The 20,200-nt window shown below is 36.7% G+C and overlaps 1 protein-coding gene across 1 annotated transcript in view; it reads left to right on the top strand.

The window, feature by feature from the left end:
- The first annotated feature begins 993 nt into the window (after nt 1-993).
- C3H4orf51 (chromosome 3 C4orf51 homolog) overlaps nt 994-20,200 on the top strand; it is a 79,458-nt gene continuing 60,251 nt past the window's right edge. The window contains exons 1-2 of the mRNA XM_074227436.1: nt 994-1,649; nt 12,375-12,451. Coding sequence (XP_074083537.1) covers nt 1,417-1,649; nt 12,375-12,451 — 310 coding nt within the window. The 5' untranslated portion in view covers nt 994-1,416. The remainder of the gene's footprint in view (nt 1,650-12,374; nt 12,452-20,200) is intronic.

Below are 20,200 nucleotides of genomic sequence, written 5' to 3'. Positions count from 1 at the left end.
GGATAGAATTCCAGGCCCGGAGTCAGGAACACTCACCTTTCTTACCTCAAATCTAGCCTCAGACATTTAGTAGCTATATGATCCTGGGCAGTTCACTTAACCCTATTTGCCTCAGTTTACTCATATGTAAAATGAGCTGGCAAATCACTCCAGTATCTTTAATAACAAAATCCCAAAAGTGGTCACGAAGCGCTAGACACAATTAAACAATAAATACTAAAGGAACCAAGAATTTTAAGAATTAGTAAAGGAGCTTTGCTGCACAGCTGTGCAGATTCCAAGTATAAATGTATATACTTTTTATCTGTGATTTATAGATAGTATTTGTGTAAAAGGATGTCATCAAAGAAATATATAAGCAAAAAATGAGTTGATCACATGGCCAGAGCAAGGAATAATTCATGAAAAAATCCTCATATGGTCAAGAGAAAATGGGGAAATTTCTAGTATATTGGTAGACTCTCTGTGATGACATGACAACATAGAGACATGAACGAATGTGACAAACATCACACAGGATAGGCAGACTTCAGTGAGTTGCTAACCACATCATTGGAAAGAACATTCACATTAATGAGCTCATAGAACCCACTGAATTATTAGAGTATCAAGATGACAGATAAAGAAATTGTCTGGGAAGATGCAGTACTGAATACTAATTGGTGGAGAACCACTGTAGGAAAAAAATGATGTATGTTTTTGTTTCATTATTTTTTTCTTTTTTGCAAGGGAGGATTTCATCTGGAGGGTGGAGGTCTTGAAATGATTGTGATGCACAGACAAAAGTCACTAATTTAAAATGCATATTTAAAAATATGATTTAGGAAACTTCTCTATGGCAACAATGGTAAAGCAGTCATGTTTCAATTGTATTTTTTTTCCTCTCCCTGTGACATAGGAGATGTCATTTGAGTCAGTTACTATTGTTGACATCACAAAAGTTTCTGTTTTCATCTTCTGGACAAATAAAGGCACTAGAAGCCCCAGGTGAAACCAATACTTAGCTCTCTCTCTTTCTACCTAGTCCTTTAACCCTTTTGCTGCCACTATTTGGAGCCACTATGTAATTAATTATTTGCATTTTAAAAAACATTTGACTAAAATTTCCTTACCATGAGTATTTAATAAAGTTCTATGTGATAAGAGAGACTTATGATGTTATAGTGCTCATAAACCTCTTTCTACTTAGTGGTTTGAATTTTTTTGTTTTTTGTTTTTTTGGTGGGTGTATTACTAGCAAACTTTTTTGTGACGTGTTGCTTAGCAACTGGCATCCGTGGGAAGTGTTTGCACTCTAGTAAGATATTCTAGTTAGGGATCTCGGTGGTCATACACCCTTTGCCACTCGAAGGAAATTAATTTTTAATCATGCAAAGAACTTGAAAAGCTGCCATTGAGAAAGAGATAACTGTGGCTATGGCAGACTTTTTTTTCTTGGCTCCAGAAATAGTATTACCCTTTAGCCCACTGTCTCCTGAACAGTTCAACAAGATTAGACGTGCTGCTGAAAAATCCTGGACGAATGAAACTCGATGGTCGAATAGTTGTCCAACAACATACAAGGCCCATTACCGGAGCAAAACATTGGATGAACCCCCACGTATCCAACCGTTCTCTGAAACGAGACTAAACAAGCCTCATCCAAATGAGTAAGAATTCTTTTTCATAGCAGCTGGATATATCAGATCAATTAAATAGAAAATTTAAAAATATCAGAGTGATCAGACTTGGGAGTGATTCAGCTTTTAATATGACTTTCTAGTTTAGGGTCTTGAAAAAGCAGTCCTGCAGATGATCTTGGAGTAAAAATTAAGTCCCTCAGTCCACAGACATAGCATTGTGTTGTGGTCATTGGCACAAGCTGTGGAGAATGCTAGTGTTCTCTTTAATTAGATGCTGGAGAATTTCACTTTGTTTTCTTGTCTTATTTTCTTTGCCATTAAGGGTTTGAAAAATATACTCTGTAGAAAAAATAGGTGGCATAGTTATAGTTGGACTGAAAAAGACTTTGACCCAAACTACATAATTTGGAGGAATCCAAATTTGGAGGAATCCAAATTTGGAATTTAGAGGACTCTAGTGGGGAATGGAAATGAGCAAGAATTAATGAAATGCCTATTATATTTCATTTACTATGTAAAAGCTAAATGTTTGCAAATATCTCATCTGATTCTGAGGACAACTCTGTACTGAATTCCAAACCTATCTCTTCTACCATTTTTGCTCTATGTGACTTTGAGTAAGTCACTCCCTTAATTAGGTACTAATATTATTCCCATTTTACAATTGAGGAAAATGAGGCAGACAGTGGTTGTGACTTGCTTGATAGGTTTGAGGTTAGATTTGAACTATGTTTTCCTGATTTAAGGCCTAATATTCTAGTCATGTCTTCACCTCGATGCCTGATGATACTTGTAATCTTTCAGAATAATTGGTTAAAATTGGAAGTTGATAGATGCGAACTGGGGATGTCCTGGATGCAAGATTTCTAGTCCTCACTTTAGGTGCAATAATTCCTAATTATGCCTGTGGTAAATGATATTCCTCTCTTCCCCATCCAATATTGTCTGCATATTTCAAGTTATATATATATATATATATATATATATATATGCATATACATATATATGTATACATATACATATATATTTATATATGTGGTTAGTAGCATGTCTATTGCTAATGGCTTGACCAGGCCTGGATAAATTAGGGAAAATTATTTTGGGCACCTTAATATCACTGGCCTATCAGGAATATTGGTTCTAGCTTAACATATGAAGAATAAACAAATCCCTATCCAAATAGAAACTGACATTGTGGTCTCCCTTTCCAGAGCAAGGTTTTTAGCCTTCAAAAGTTTCTTATGAGTTAGAGTTCTGTTAGTTCTGCTTAATCTATTTACACCAAGGGCTAATAACTTGATATATGCATGGCAAATAGTAATTTTTTGAAGGGATCGTGATTGAATTGAGTTAGTTTTGAATGATCCTTACTGCCCTCCATAAATTGGGGCTAGGCTATTTGTTAATTCTTTATGCTACCACTTATAGATTATAATAGAAACATTCATTAGCATGGAAAATGAGGGGAGTTTTTGTTTTCCTTCCTATCAGGGAAAAAATAACCATACTACTGTACAAAGTACAGAATTTCCAAATTGGTTTCCTAGAGAATGATCATATCATAGGAATCATTGTACTCTAAAGTTCTTGTGACAGCCTAAACCAAAAGAAAGCAAAAAAACACTAAGGTTTAACTATTTCTAGATTCCTGGGGAAGTTAATATATTTTCCTCATATACTACCTTTTTACCACAGTGGCAAGAGACCTAGATTTCGGTGTTAAGAGAATTGGATTCAAAGCCCATCTCTTCTACTATTTTGATCTATGTGACTTTGAGAGTGTCACTCTCTAGACCTCAGCTTTCTCATCTTTAAAATGAAGAGGTTGGATTCAAAGAGTACTAAGGTCCATTCCAACTCTAAATTCTATATGATCTTGCCCTCTTGAATGTCCTCTATGCCTTCCTCCCCAGTAGAAGTTATGTCACTTTAGATTTTTCATATCACTTTGCTGGTACCCCTCCCATGCACCTATTATAATTCTTTTTGAACTATCTACTCTAAATCCTAAGAAAAAGGCCTTCAGAGTCATCTGCCTCATTTTACAGATGAAGAAACTGAGCCTGGGAGGGAAGATGACTAGTCATAGAGGTACGAAACACAGAACCAGAATTTGACCCCAAGCTCTTGGACTATAAATCTCTTACTCTTTCTACTATGCCACATTGCTCATTTGCATTTTCCCCCCTCATTATTTGATAAGTTTCTTGAGAGCAAGGTCCATGTAATTTATATCTTTATTTCCTCAACTACCTAGCATAATGTTTTTCACAGACTAAGTACTTAATAAACATGAGTGTGTAGAATCAGCTCATTTTTTTCTCTTACTTTTGCTATTCCTTGCATTTCTAAAACTGTCAAATATTGGCAAGGAAAAGGGTCGTCATTGCTTTATTCCTTTACTTATTAGGAAAAATTCTAGTGCCCCATCACATAAAATGTTAGCTTTTGACTTTAGATATATACATTTTATCATATTTTAAAAGGTTCTTTTATGTCTATGTTGTGTAGAGATTTTTGAAATGAATAGTCTTTTGTTAAATGCTTTTTCTTTGTTTTCATTCCAAAGTAAAAAATGATAATCTTTTTATTTGTTATCAGATAAAATTTTTTCCCTGGTTGACTTTAGTCCCTTAAGCAGGCTCTTTCACAAGTCTTCTTTTCTTTTACTTCATTCTTTATCCTGCTAATCTCATTCACTTCTTTAACTTCAAGTTCTGTCCCTATGCAAATGACTCTTAAAAATATAAATCCCATCCATATCTCTTCCCTGAGATCCAATCCTACATCTCCAATTGCCTCTTGGACATCACTCATACTTCAAATGAAATATGTCAAAAATGGAATCAATATTTCCCCCGCCCCAAACCTGTCTTTACTCACTATTTTGGTTTATGGCATCACTGTTTTGTTGGAAACTGAATATGGGAAGGTCAGAGTCACTTCATATTCTTCATTTCTTCTTTGACTCTTCCATTCTACCCATCCATGGCAGTTTGTACTCATTCAAGGGGATGTTTTTATATATCTTATCTTTAATTGAAATGTTGGGAGACATCAAGAAAGTCAATTTGGCAAGAGCAGAGTGTGAAGGCAAATAATATAATAATTAATACTTTGAGCCTGGGTCTGTCTCCCACATTTCATCTAAAATAAGGTTAGAAGTCTTATAGCCATTCATGGTTGGTGTGGCAGTTTTGATTTGCTCTGTTTCTGACCTGAACCAGTTTGTTCTTCCTTAGGAAACTTGGTGGAACCTTATTCATGGAAATTCACCATTTTGATTTAGGCTACTGCAGCCCAGTCAAACCATCCATCTGTCTCAACTTTCTCTAGTTGCAATGAGAGATGCATCTATAGGCATCTGGATACACATCTAGATGGATATAGATAGAGATATGCATCATGTGTGCATAACCTTTCATTTGATATTACTGGTGATAATGAAGCTACTGAAGTGATGTGATCAGATCTGTGTTGTAGCAATATCAACTTGATGGGGCAGCTAGGTGGGACAATGAATAGAGCACTGGCCCTGAAGTCAGGAGGACCTGAGGTTAAATCCAGTCCCAGACACTTAATAATTACCTAGCTGTGTGAACTTGGGCAAGTCACTTAAACCACTTTGCCTTGCAAAAATTAAAAAAAAATCCACAGTAATATTGACTTAACACCTAGGGAGATGATGGGTTGGAGAAGAGAGAGACTTGAAGTTGGGAGACCAGTGAGGAGGCTATTGCAATATTCCAGATTAAAGGTAATGAGAAACATGGACTAGAATATTTGTGTTGGTGAGTAGAAAGAAGAGATTGTGCACAAGAGATGTTCAGGAAATTGAACTGAAAAGATGACACTTTATTAGAGGAGGAAGAAAGAAAATCTGAAGTGTCATACTTCCAAGTTGGGAACCTGCTGGAGTAGAAGGATGGTGCTATTCTTTTTAGAAATAAGGACATTGGGGAAAGAGATAGGTTTGATGGGGGGGGGGATACAATAATGAAGAGGAAGAAAAATCCTTGAACCCTGTCTTTGGTTTGGGACATTTTAGTACTTTTTCTATTAGATCTTTCACTTTTGTTGTCAAGGAAAAAAGGATGAGCCCTTAGGGGGGAAAACAAAACAAAATAACAACCAAATTTCATTCATTTTTCTTAGTAAGTCTCCCTTTCTTGTTGTTTTCTTTATTTTTAACCATCTTTTCTTTGACTGATTATGAACCAGGTGTGTGAGGGTGGCAGTTAAGACTTTAGGGAGATAAAGAACTTTCATTTCTCCTTGTATTCCATATTTCTTTCAGCTTGACCTGTGGTCAACAAGGCTCTTTATTTTTCCCTCAAGGAAAAGGTTATTGGAGTTTTAAGGAAATCCTGCTCATCTCCACAGACAGCCACTCTCCACAATAGGCACAGTGTCCCTGGGGAGCTTTCCTTGAACTTTTCTCTGACTTCAGCTTGCACCCCTTGAATAACCTGCTGTGTAGTTACAATACAGCAAGATATTAACTTGTTTTTACTGACTTAGATGCTTACCATTGAGGCTACTACCATGGATTATCAGTGTTGTCCCCTTAAAGAGTTATAATGAGCCACTCTGCTTGAACAAAAAAAGCTCAGGTTTTTTTTTCTTTTTATACTTTGTATTAATTTTGTTCATTTTTTAACTCAATGCTATTGTAGTTAAGTACTTAACTAAAAATACACAGAAAATTTAAATGAGTAAAAGAAATATGAAATAATACTTTTTTTAGAAACTAAGCTTAAGTAGCTTTAAAAATCTAATTTGTTTTGTTTTATTGGTATTAAATAGAGCATTTGAGGGTTATGTGGTATTTTATGGTGCCATTGGTATTAAATGACAAGATAAATGAATAAACATTTATTAAATGCTTACCATGTACCTTCCAGTTCCTGTGCTCTCCAGGACTAATTCCTGCCCTCGAGGAGTTTACATTCCCAAAGCAGGAGAAAGAAAGGGAAAGAATGGGGAGGGATATGGCACAGTGGAAAGGGAGATGTAAAGATGCTCCTTGAATAGTCCTTGGTATGTTTAGATGGATGGTCAGATGAGATGTGAAGCATAGTCTAGGGCTGGTTAGAAACAACAGATTAGCTGTGAGCTGACAATTCAATCCTATGATGCACTTCCAAAACTGAGTGAATTGTTGTGTCGAGAAGACTATGGGACACAATTTTGCATTTCAATTGTCATTGGGGGCAGCAATAGGAATGTGTTGCAGGAGAACTAGCATCCTGTATAGTTTAGAGCTCATACTAAAGTGACAATTTGACCTAGCCTGGGTAACATATTGTTTTTCATGTAGAGACAACTTCAATTTCCATTAGCAGGGTAGTCATCTACTAGGATTTGTGGGCCATGGAGCAGGGGGGAAGAATGAATAGATTCTATGAAGCTCCACTTCCATTGAACACTGTTATCCAAGTGAAATAGGATTACAATGAATAGCAAGAAACTCATTCCTGCCTATCAATGAAAAGTTGGGGACCACGGTTCTAAAATGTCACACCTAGCATTAATGTAGGTGTTATGGCAGTAGTTTTTTGTTAACTGGTGTTTTTTTGTTTCAGGGTGTGCTTGACTGGGGAGAGGGAAGAGTATATTGGGCAGTGGCTATGGTGTAGAATATATAAGATATCAATAAAACTTTGAAAAATATAAGGTAAATATCAAAAATGAATGAAAAGGAAGGAGAGAAAACCAGCACTAAGTCCTTGAGTAATGTGTGTATGTAAGGATGTATAAGTATACATATATCACTTTTATTGTAGGGGGGGGTATGAGTTAATGGGGAGTGATAGAGAACAATAAAAATGCAATAAAACAACAAAAGAAAAAAGAATTTAGATACAGACAAAATCAAGTTGATTTTAAAATCATTTAATATACTTAAAAACCTAAAGTTCTCTATAACTAAAACTCGTACTTCCATATGCAATTCTCCTTTATATGTCGAAATGTTTGCTTTGTTGATGGCTGGTAAGTTGTAATAAAAAAAAATTTACTTTAAAAAAAAGTGTGTGTGTGTGTGTGTGTGTGTGTGTGTGTGTGTGTGTGTCGGGGGTGGGGGGGAGAGATATCAGTCAGCAACCTACCTGATAACTGAGAATTGTGGAAAGGGAGAATTTCTACTTAGGTTGTATATATGACCATAGCTGTTTTTTTAATTTTTTTATTAAAGATTTTATTTATTTTGAGTTTTACAATTTTTCCCCTAATCATACTTTCCTCCCCCCACCCCCCCCCACACCCACAGAAGGCAGTTTGTCAGTCTTTACATTGTTTCCATGGTATACACTGATTCAAATTGAATGTGATGAGAGAGAAATCATATCCTTAAGGAAGAAACATAAAGTATAAGAGATAGCAAGATCAGACAATAAGATATCAGGTTTTTTTTTTCTAAATTTAAGGTAATAGCCCTTGGTCTTTGTTCAAACTCCGCAGTTCTTTCTCTGGATACAGATGGTATTCCCCATTGCAAACAGCCCCAAATTGTCCCTGATTGTTGCACTGATGGAATGAGCAAGTCCATCAAGGTTGAACATCACCCCCATGTTGCTGTTAGGGTATACAGTGTTTTTCTGGTTCTACTCATCTCGCTCAGCATCAGTTCATGCAGATCCCTCCAGGCTTCCCTGAATTCCCATCCCTCCTGGATTCAAATAGAAAAATAGTGTTCCATGACATATACCACAGTTTGCTAAGCCATTCCCCAATTGAAGGACATTTATCGAATTTCCAATTCTTTGCCACCACAAACAGTGCTGCTATGAATATTTTTGTACAAATGATGTTTTTACCCCTTTTCATCATCTCTTCAGGGTATAGATTGAGGAGTGGTATGCTGGATCAAAGGGTATGCACATTTGTTTTACAAATAATGTTTTTTATACATTAATAAAATATTCTTGTTTAAGAGTAAACAAAATACCCCCCCCAAAATATGGACTCGCTTGAGCGATAAAGTAAAGGGGAGAGAAAAAATTAAAATTAAAAAAATAGTAATAATTGTAGGTATGGCCAAGTGGCACAATGGACGGAGCACCAGCCCCGGAGCCAGGAGCACCCAAGCCCATATCCGGCCCTATAATCCAACAATCACCCAGTTGTGTGACATGCAAGCCACCCCAACCCCACTGCCCTGCAAAAACCAAAAAAAAGAAAAAAGAAAAAAAAGACCCAAAAGAAAAATAAAATAGTGATAATAGTAGGGGTAGCCAGAGCATTGGCCCTTGAGCCAGGAGCACCCAGGTCCAAATCTAGCCTCAGACACCCAACGATCACCCTGCTATGCAGCCCTAGGCAGGCCACCCAACCCATTTGCCCTGCACCCCCCAAAAATAATATTAACAAAAAATGTGCTTCAGTCTTTGTTCCAACACCAATAACTCTGTCGCAGGTGGATCACATTCTTTATGATAAGTCTGTCACAAAAGTTACTTCCATATTTTTCCACCATTGTCATTGCTGATAGCAACTCCCTCCTTTCGTATTTCTCCACTACCATGTACTATATTTTCTCTCTCCTTTCACTCTGAGTCTGCTGTAGGGTAGCTGAGTGGCACAGCAAGCAGATCCCCAGTCCTGGGGCCAAGAGGCCCTGAGCCCCCATACCACCCCTTAGGCCCAACATCCACCTGGCCCTATGGTCCCAGACAGGCCATCCAACCCAGCCCCTTGCAAGAAGTAAAAAAGAAAATGTGGTATATCTGACCACTCTCCCCACCATGGTCCATCCTCTCCTCCATCACTCACATCCCCACCCCTTCCCCCTGCTCCCCCCCTCCTTCTTACTCCAGATGCCTATACCCCATTGAGTATATATGCTGTTTCTTCTCCTAGCCACCTCTGATGAGAGCGAAGATTCCCTCATTCCCCCTTGGCTTCCCCCCTTCCATATCATTGCAATAGTTCATTGTAATACAGAAAAATCTTATTATATGAAATATCTTGGCCTATTCCCCCTCTCCTTTTTCTTTCTCCCATTACATTTCCCTTTTTTCTATCGACTCCATTTTTACACCACATTTTATCTTCAAATTCAGCTTTCTCCTGTGCTTCAACTATAAAAGCTCCTTCTACATGCTCTATTAACTGAGAAGGTTCATATGAGTATTATCAGTGTCATTTTTCTATGCAGGAATACATGCAGTTCATCATCATTAAGTCCCTCATATTTTCCCCTTCTCCTCCACTCTCTATGCTTCACCTGAGTCCTGTATTTGAAGATCAAACCTTCTGTTCGTTCAGCTCTGGCCATTCCAACAGGAACATTTGAAATTCTCCTGGTTCATTGAAAGTCCATCTTTTTCCCTGGAAGAGGACATTCATTTTTTCCAGGTAGTTGATTCTTGGTTGCATTCTAAGCTCTTTTGCCTTCTGGTATATTATATTCCAAGCCCTACGAGCTTCCAGTGTAGTTGCTGCTAAGTCCTGTGTGATCCTAACTGCAGCTCCATGATATTTGAACTGTGTCATTCTGGCTGCTTGTAATATTTTCTCTTTGACTTGTGAGTTCTGGAATTTGGCTATAATATTCCCGGGGGTTGGTTTTTTGAGATCTCTTTCTCAGGGGAATGGGTGGATTCTCTCCATTTCTATTTTGCCCTCTGCTTCTAGGATATCAGGGAAATTTTCCTGTAGTAATTCTTTGAAAGTGATGTCAAGGCTCTTTTCCTGATCATGACTTTCAGGTATTCCAATAATTTTTGAATTATCTTTCCTAAATCTGTTTTCCATATCAGTTGTTTTTTCAATGAGATATTTCACATTTTCTTCTAATTTTTCATTTTTTTGGTTTTGAAGTAATGCGTCCTGATTTCTCGTAAATTCATCAATCTCTCTGAGTTCTATTCTTTGTCTGAAAGACTTGTTTTCCTCAGAGAGCTTTCTTATCTCTTTTCCCACCTGGCCAATTTTGCTTTTTTAAAGCATTCTTCTCCTCAATAACTTTTTGAACTGTTTTATCCATTTGACCTAAGCTGGTTTTTAGCACGCTATTTTCTTCAGCATTTTTTTGGATCTCCTTGACCAAGCTGCTGACTTCATTTTCATGTTTTTCCTGCATCTCTCTCATTTCTTTTCCCAGTTTTTCTTCTAACTCCCTCATTTGATTTTCAAAGTCTTTTTTGAGCTCTGTCATAGCCTGAGCCCAATTTCTGTTTTTCTTGGAGTCTTTAGATGCAGGAGCTTGTGCTTCCTCATCTTCTGACTGAGTATATTGATCCTTCTTGGGATCATAGATACTGTATTTCTCAATGGTGCTTCTCTTTTTTCTCTGCCTGCTCATTTTCCCAGCCTAAGCCTGTTTTGGGGGTGCTTCCTGAGCTTTTGGGACACTCCCACAAGGGTCTCAGTGTGTGAGGCTCTGTCCTCCCTCCTGGTCTGTGAATGACCATAGGTGCCCCCCATGGGGCTGAGGTGGCAGGGGCCCCACTGTTCTGTGGGGGGGCCTAGACTGTGATCAGGATCTGAATGTATTCAGAGCTCCAGAGTCCTGAGCTAGGCAGTCTCTCTCTCTCTCTCTCTCTCTCTCTCTCTCTCTCTCTCTCTCTTTCTCTTCACTCCCCTCCCTCAGCTCAATGGGCTCATGCCCTGGGGGCTCCTGCTTACTGGCTCTGACTGCTTATGTTTCCTGGATCTGGAATGCAGTGGCCAAGCTGCTCGTTGTGTGCCCTGAAGGCTGGATTTCACATGCTTACTCTGGCAGAGGTCCCCCGGCTGTTCCCCCAATTTGTGCCTGATGCTTCCTGGGGCGTAACTCAGGAAATTCCCCTGCTGCTGTGAGCTGGCTCCCAGCGCCCTGGGGCTGCCTCCGGGAGGCTGAAGTTCTTTGGCTCTGGCGGGCCAACCCTCTGGCGGGCCACCCCTCCAACCCGGGGAGCAGAGCCTTTCTGCTCTTTTCCAGGTTACCTTGAGTAGGTGAACTGCCTCACTGGGTCCCTCTGTGGGTTCTATCTCTCGAAAATTTAGTTAAAGTCCTTAGTTTAGAAGACATGATCTGCTCTTGTCACCATCTTGGCTCCACCACCTCCTTTTTAAAATTAAAAAAAAAATTTTTGGCCCAAACTGGTCCACCATAGCATAGAAAGACTTCTCCAAGACATAATCCTTTCTAGGCATGGCTCTATCCTATACAGAATGAGAATGGTTTGTCCTGCTAGATTTCACACCTGGCTCCCTGTTCAATAACTATTGAGTACTCATCTACCTGATTGTCCATATTTTTGATGGAGATGACTAGGATCTAGAATCTTCAATGAATGAACTCTGGAAATCTTCTAAGGATTAGATTCCATACCTGTTAGCATTCTCATTTCCTCCAGAAGCCCAGAACTCTATGACTAATACGATTTACATGCATTTTTAAAAGTTGATCAGGGAGACGAACATAATTACTATAATCTTTCCTGATTCATTCTGAGCACTTATCTTATTTTGAAAACTTCTCTCTAGAGAGGCACTCACAAATCCTATTGAAAATGATTATAAATTTAATGTTTGTGTCCTTCATGCAATGTTCATAAGATTACCCCACATGGCAAATGAAGGAAAAAAACCAAGTCATTAATGAGTGAATGGGAAGGTCCAACTTAGCCTGATTTATTGGGGGAAAAAATGGGAAGACATGGAAGAATATTTTTAAAAAGTTATTTGAACTCCCAGTTATATTGAAATGCTTAATCCTTCATAATTAAAAAAGACATAACTTTTGTTCCATCTTGCTTTTTCCAGATTGTTCCTAATAAACAAAATCCATTATCTCCCTGGATACTACAACTCTAGACAACCAGAACCTGAAAAAAATAAAGGTAAATGTGAACATTTCTTTTGGGGACTATCCATTTAGTCAGTAAGGTTGTATTAATATTCAGTTAAGGTGACTCCTGAATCCTCATCTGTATATCATAAAGACAACAAGGAGGAAGAAGAAGCAGTCAATATGTCCCCTTTTCTTTTAAAGCTGACAGCTATTCAATTTACTTCAATAATTATTCAATAACTATTATTAAATATTAACAGATACAAAAACAAAAGAAAGAAAAATTTCCTGTTCTCACAGATTTCTGCATTCAACTGAGAGAAAAAACATGTACAAATTTAAAAATGGACAAAAATACAGAAATATTAGGGGAAGACATTAATAACTGTGAGCACAGGAAAGACTTCATACAGAAGGTGATCCTTAGAGGGACTTAAAACCTGCCTTCCTGGAATTTATGTTTTATGGAGGGAATAGGATGTAAACCAATAAGTTTCAGTATAATTATTGGAGTGGCTCCTGGTGGGTAAAAGACAAAATAACCAAAGAAAACAATGGTTCGATCTTTCGAACATGTTGATTTATTAAGCAATGCGTGTAGCTGACTAACAAAATAGGACCAGCATAGGGAAAGATATCCTATAAGGAGGGTGATGTACGAACTAAACCTTGAAGGAATCTAGGGTCCTGAGAGGTCCAGATAATGAGAGTGCATTTCAGTCTTGGGTAATCCCATAACATAGTGGGAGCTGAGTAAAGGAACAGTAAATTTGATGGAATTTACTCATCACATATACAATATTTATTTGCATGTTTTCTACTCCCTTATATTCTATTTTTTATCTCTCCATCTCTGCCAATTGTGAGCATGAGATGGATGGTTTATTTTTCTCCACATTTTCCCCTCCAGTGGGCTATTTCTCTCAAAAACATATTCTCAACCTGTGAAGCCTTGGGAGGACCAATCCCTTAAAAATTCAAGTTAAGATTTTTTGCATTTTATGGAACCAATTATTACCTTAACTTTTAACCATCTGTTGTGCCTAGTGGTTACAGTTTAGTGTTTCTGCTTCTTGGAGGGAACAACAGTTAGACTGCTTCCCCACAGGGCTTTTGTAAATAATAGAATGATATATAAATATATTATATATATATATTTATATATATACATATATTTACATATCATGGCATTAGTCCATTTGAAATTAATGTTTTTCTGTGCTTTTTTTCAGATCATAATGAGTTAAGAGAATTGCTCAGAGAGAATCCTAGCTCTAGTGCCTGAAAGGATTGTAGAGGTCATTTGTTCTAACCCCCTTAATTTATAGATTAGTAAACTGAGGTCCTGGGGAGGTTAAATAACCTGCCCCAGGTTGCACAGGTAATAAGAATAAGTGTCAGGATTGGAGTTTGAATGGAGGTTCTCTTGACAACAGAGCCAGTGGTTTTTGAATCTTCTGTACCATTATTTTTCATTTATTGCTAAGATTGTAGCTCTCTCTGATACCAATCAGAATTAGGTAATAGAATGTGAAACCTTCTGAAAGCTTTACTTTTGGACAGCAAATCTAGTCTAGGCACCAGAAGAGTATAATCCTATTAGATTTAACATGGCTATTAGCCCAGCTAATCACCTTGGACCCGTTCTGAGGTGGGATCCTGGTGCTGATAGCAAAATAGCTTTCCCGGGAACAGGGCCAAGAATGCTCTGAGCTCTAAGAAGCAGTCACAATTGTCCAAGCAGCAATCTTCTCATTGAACTACCCTTCTTCTCTTTAACAGTAAAAATATGTTGGAAAAAGGGAAGTTGTGAAGGAATTGAATTGCATTGAATGTTTTTTGATAATAATAATAATAATAACAATAAATTTCCAATTAGTCTTCAAAGAGGCAGCGCCCAGTGACTGATACCACCACCACCACCACTACTACTACTACTACTACTACTACTACTACTACTACTACTACTACTACTACTACTACTACTACTACTACTACTACTAACTAGTAGTAGCACCACCACCATTACTATCACTACTGCTGCTACTGTTATTACTATGGCTACTGCTGCTGGTTCTGGTTCTACTACTACTACTACTACTACTACTACTACTACTACTACTACTACTACTACTACTATTACTAACTACCACCCCCACCACTTATGACCAACACCATCACTACTATCACCATTACCCTACTACTTACTCCTACTCCTACTATTACTATTACTACTACTACTATTACTACTACTTCTTCTTCTTCTACCACCACCACTTACTACTATCACCACCACCACCACCACCACTACTACTAAAACTACTATTACTACTACTATTACTACTACTATGACTGCTGCTGCTATTTCCACTACCATTACCACTACTACCTAGTTAACTGCAGAGACTCAGGGGAAATCAGGAAGACAAAATAAGTGAAGATTATAAATGTGTAATTGAAAAAGAATAAAGCAAGTTGATTAGCTATGCAATTATGAAGACCCAGCTTGGCCTCAGAAAAGTTGAGTGTCAACTAGCTAGCACACATACACACACACACACACACACACACACACACACACAAAATCTCTCTCTCTCTCTCTCTCTCTCTCTATATATATATATATATATACATATATATATATGGATGTGTATGTATATATGTATATATAAACAGCCCAGTGTACTTTTCCTTGACCCAATCATAGTTGTGGCATACAATATCATAGGGACTACATTTTAGAAGAGACGTTGACAAATAAGGACTCTATGGAAGGGCTGGAAATAGTATCATAATCAATCAATAATAAGCATTTATTAATAACCTATAGCAAGTTAAGCCCTGTACTAAGTGCTGGGGATGGAATTACAACCAACCAAACAAATGGGACCAATCCCTGTCTTCAAGATGCTTACATTCCTGACAAGAGAGATAACCTGTACATGTCTAAGTCCATATAGGATATAAATAAAATGAACGTAATGTAACTTGGAAGGAAGGACACTAAGCTATTGGGGAGACCATGAATGGCTTCAGGTGGAAGGCAGTACTTGAGTTGATAGTTGAAAGAAACCAAATTCCAAGAGCCATCTGTGAAGAGCTGGGAGCTAGCCAGAGTATGGAGATGGAAGGAAGAGTGCATGATGTGTGTATACCACAATGATAATGGGTACTGGATCACATAGTTTGTGAAAAGGAGTGCCATGTAAGAAAAGGGGGAAATGTAGGAGGAAAGAATGTTGTGAAGAGATGTTAATACCAAAGAGGCATTTTTATTTGCTCCCAGACATAACAGGGAGCATTTGGGTTTACCAAGTGTCATGATCAGACCTGTGCTTTAAGAAAATCGCTTTGAGATCTGGTTGGAGGATGGATTAGGGTGAAGAAAGACTTGAGATAGGGAGAGTGGATGAGAGTCCCGAACAGAAGTCTAAAATTAGATGGTGGCTTTGAGAGTGGAAAGGAGGAAGGTGATTCCTCATCTCTTCAAGTAAAGGAGGAAGGTGACTTTCCTTCAATTTTACTTGAGACCAAGATGGTTTTTAATAATTACATAGTTAATCAGTTTGTTTTATTGTTCTTTTTTTCAGTTACACATTTATGGTCTTTGTATATTGTGTTTTCCTAATTCTCTGCAGCTCAGCAGCTTGATTTGGTTTTGAATGATTCTCAATGATGCTACAATTTGGGCTAAATAGTAACTAATTAGAGGTTTCCTACAATTGTCAGAACACAGAAGTCACTAATTTGTTTGGTATTTTCTCCATCCTCTATCTCAGTCAACTCTTGTTCTTGCAGATCTTAGGATGAATATTATACCATTATTTTAAAAATATAAAATAAAGAGGAAACAAAGTATGAATCAAAGATAGATTTAGAGTTAATAGGTACCTCAGAAATTGTTTTTATCATATTTCCTCATTTTACATGGGGAAAAATCTGAAACTCAGAGATGTTTAATGATTTACTCAAAATAAAATCACTAAGCATTTGTAATAAGTGGCAGAACTGAGATTTTGAACCCATTTCCTCAGACTTCAGATTCATTATTTTGTTCCCCCATGCCTCATTGCCTTAATATAGGATTTGACACAAATATGACATGACAACCTTTTTTTCTCTTTTCCTCTTCTCATCCTTCACCCACCATAATTAATATCAGATGGACTAGCTATGCCAATTGAAACAGCTTTATTTTAATTTTACTTTGAAATAAAAATTTTCATCCTATCTCTATTTTCTTTTCCTTATGAATTAAAAATGCCTACTATCAAATGATACAGCTTGGTCCTTTAAGATAGGTAGTCTTAAAATTTGACCCTTCTAGAGTTAAGGTGGGATATTTTCCATGTAAAGATACAGAGACATGTTCTTGAGAATACTGAGATGGTCTATATTGTGGACCATCAATGAGATAGTCTGCTTTGGTGTTCCACCTTCAAACTCAAATTTGAAAACAGGGGAAGCAATATCCCAGTGTCTACTGGGAAAAACAATTTCTTAGCCTAAGAAATTTCAAGGTTCTAATACAAAGCTCTGCTTTTATTATGTTGAGTCTTATACATGAAAGCAAATATTTAAGAGAGCATAGATAAGAATTGCTGAGAGCAGAATGTATAAATGTCCTGAAATTTAACTTCAAAGCTACTCTTGGCCATTCTCTATCATAGGGGTTGAGGATTATAGAAGCAAAGATTAGAGCTCAAAGTAATTGGACAAATGAGGAAGGATGTGGGCATGTGTGTGTGCATACATACATGTTTTCATATATAAACATACTTGTTTAGGAATAGCAAAATAAACATCTAAGATACTCAAAGAATTAGGTCAGTACCATTTTGTTATTTTATTTTATTTATTCTAATTACACACAAAGATTCAGCATTCATCCTTTTCCAAGTTTTCAAGTTCTACATTTTTCTAACACCACCTGACTGCTCATGTTCTAACAGAATAATAGTTCTCCATCACACTCATATGCCATAATTTGTTACCATTCCCCAATTGGTGGGCATCCCCTCAATTTCCATTCTTTCCCACTATAAAAAGAGCTGCTAGGAATATTTTTTTACACATAGATCTTTCACCTGTTTTTATGATCTCTTTAGCATACAGACCTGGCAGTGGTATTGCTGGATCAAAGGGTATATACAATTTTATTGCCCTTTGGGCATGGTTTCAAATTACTTTCCAGAAAGTTTAGATCAGTTCACAACTCCATTAACAATGTCTGAGTGGTTTTTTTCCCCACATCCTTTCCAACATTGATAATTTTTCCTTTTTTGTCATTTTAGTTAATCTGATAGGTATAAGATGGTACCTCAGAGTTGTTTTAATTTGCATTTCTCTAATCAATAGTGATTCAGAGTATCTCTCATAAGATTTAATTTTTTCATCTGAAAACTGAAAACTTTGGCTATTTTTTTAATTGGCAAATGACTTATAATCTTATAAATTTTACTCAGTTCTCTATATTTTAGAAATGAGTCCTTTATCAGAAGTACTAGCTATAAAATTGTTTCCCAGCTTTCTGTATTCATTTTAATCTTGGTTGCATTGGTTTTGTTTGTACAAAACCTTTTAAATTTAATGTAATCAAAATTATCCATTTTACAATTTATGATGTTTTCTATAATTTATTTTTTTTGTCACAGAGTCCTCTCCATTCTGTACCCATTTCGACAGTATCTTGATATAGGGTGAGAGATGTCGATCCAAATATTTTTTTCCATAAAATTATTAAAGCAACACCAGAGATGAATTTTAATGATATTTTTCATTTTAAGATCAAAGATATTTTTAAAAAAGGTACACACCAAATTAATCAATCAACAAGCATTTATTAAGTATTATTATGGTACCAGGCACTGGACTAAGTAAGGAGGATATAAACACAAAGAATAAACCAAAGCACTTGTGAAATGGTACTGCCATCTTAATCTAGTCCCCTGAATTTGTTACATTCTGGATGAAATTTTTTTTGGTGGTCTGGCTGTGAAATTTGATCAACAACAAAAGCTATTCTTATCATTTTATTTTATCATTTATAAAAAAGAAAGTTACATAATAACCTGAATATTTAATATATATCCTATTTGTACATAATTGATTTGCTGTTTCATGTGCATTTTTTTCCATTCTACTATGTTATGGAAACACTGTTTTTTAAGTTCAGAATAAAATAACAAAAAACTAAAAAAAATATTTCTAAGAAAATAGTTTTTGGATTTCAAAAAGAAACCCCACCACCACCAAAAACTCCAATTTCCAGATTATCTTTGGAAGCACCATCTCATTTAACTACACTATGGCAAAACAAAAGACCTTCTGTGACACAAAACCTATGTGGTAGTCAGTGTTGATTTTTACTGTTATCAGAGTTTTATAGCATTTCCAAAAGGCTTTAGATAAAGATATATTTAGGAAGAGGGATTGGAAGAAAAGCAAAGGACTCAAGTTCCAATTTGTAATTTATTGTCTTTGTGACCTTAGGGAAGTTTCTCCAACTCTTGGAGTTCAGTTCCTTCATCTATCTATTACAGTCATATTCATATGAATTTTAAAAATAATTTTAATTGACAGTTTTTGTAATTAAATCAATATTATATCCTTCTCTCCTTTTCCTCTCAGAGGGCCTATTTTTTTTAAAAGTACTATTAATTAAAAGTACTAGTATTTTAAAGAGGAAGAAGAGGGAAAAATCAGCAAATTTGGGCAAAAGTGCATCAAAAATGTTTTCTCTCTCCTCCCCTTTTCAACTCTGCAAAGGAGCAAAGTCATCTTGAATGCATATCTTTTATCTTTTCTTTGAGGTCAAGTTTGCTCTCTCTAATTTGGCAGCATCATCATTCCTTTAGCTTTAAGGTTTGCAAAACACTTTCATGGGAACAAACTTCTTATGAGGTCAGTACTGCAAATATTATTGTCATTTTTTTTACACATGGATCTGAACAGGGTTAGATTAAATCTCCAAGGTTCATTTCAGCTCTAAATGGGAATAATACTACTCCTATTATTTGATTTACACAAGCTATTGTAGGAAAAGTGCTCTGTAAATCTTAAAAGTATTGCCCCCAAAGTTATTATATAACATTTTTATTATATAAAGCTTAAAGCAGTGCAAAGATTTTTGGGACAACCCTGTGTTAGGATTGATTGGTTTTTAATTATTTTGTGTCCTTTGCCTTGATGTGAATAAAGATAAACATGCAGGTTTTTTTTTAAGATAGAGAATAGAACAATTATGTTAACATTCAAGTTCACTGTTCTCTGATCAACTGAGGTAGAAGAACTAATATTTGGACTTGAGTTGGGAAATTTTCAACCTTAATTGCCTAGAGGAAACCCAGTGCCCAGATTTCTTCCTCTGTGTACCTTATTTGAGATCAAAAAGCACCTAATGAACGGTTAAATGTTTCAAGAAAATATTTAAGTGAAAGGTAACTGTTTCTAAATTCTCTGCAAAGACAGGACCCAGGGGAACATTGGCAGCCCCAGCTGTTATTAAGGTCACAAGACATCATCTGTTACTGTGAGCATCTTAATAGGCAAGTCTCACATGGCAGGAGAAGGGATGGGGCTTGATTCCTCTCATCCACTTGGAAGATAGAATGACAGGATGGTTTTCCTGGGCTTGTGGACTTTGCATTTCTTCAAGCCACGGGGTATATTTAAATGAACAGAAGAGAGGAGCAAGTCTTTGAAGAAAGTTCTTGGATCTGCCCTTTGGCTCTTACCCTCATTTAATTTAGGATGTTGTCTGCCAGATTCCTTTGTAGTAATAACATGTTTCCTGCAT

This window comes from Macrotis lagotis, chromosome 3, assembly GCF_037893015.1.
Source record: "Macrotis lagotis isolate mMagLag1 chromosome 3, bilby.v1.9.chrom.fasta, whole genome shotgun sequence".
Classification (NCBI taxonomy): domain Eukaryota; kingdom Metazoa; phylum Chordata; class Mammalia; order Peramelemorphia; family Peramelidae; genus Macrotis; species Macrotis lagotis.
This window is presented reverse-complemented; position numbering and strand designations above follow the sequence as displayed.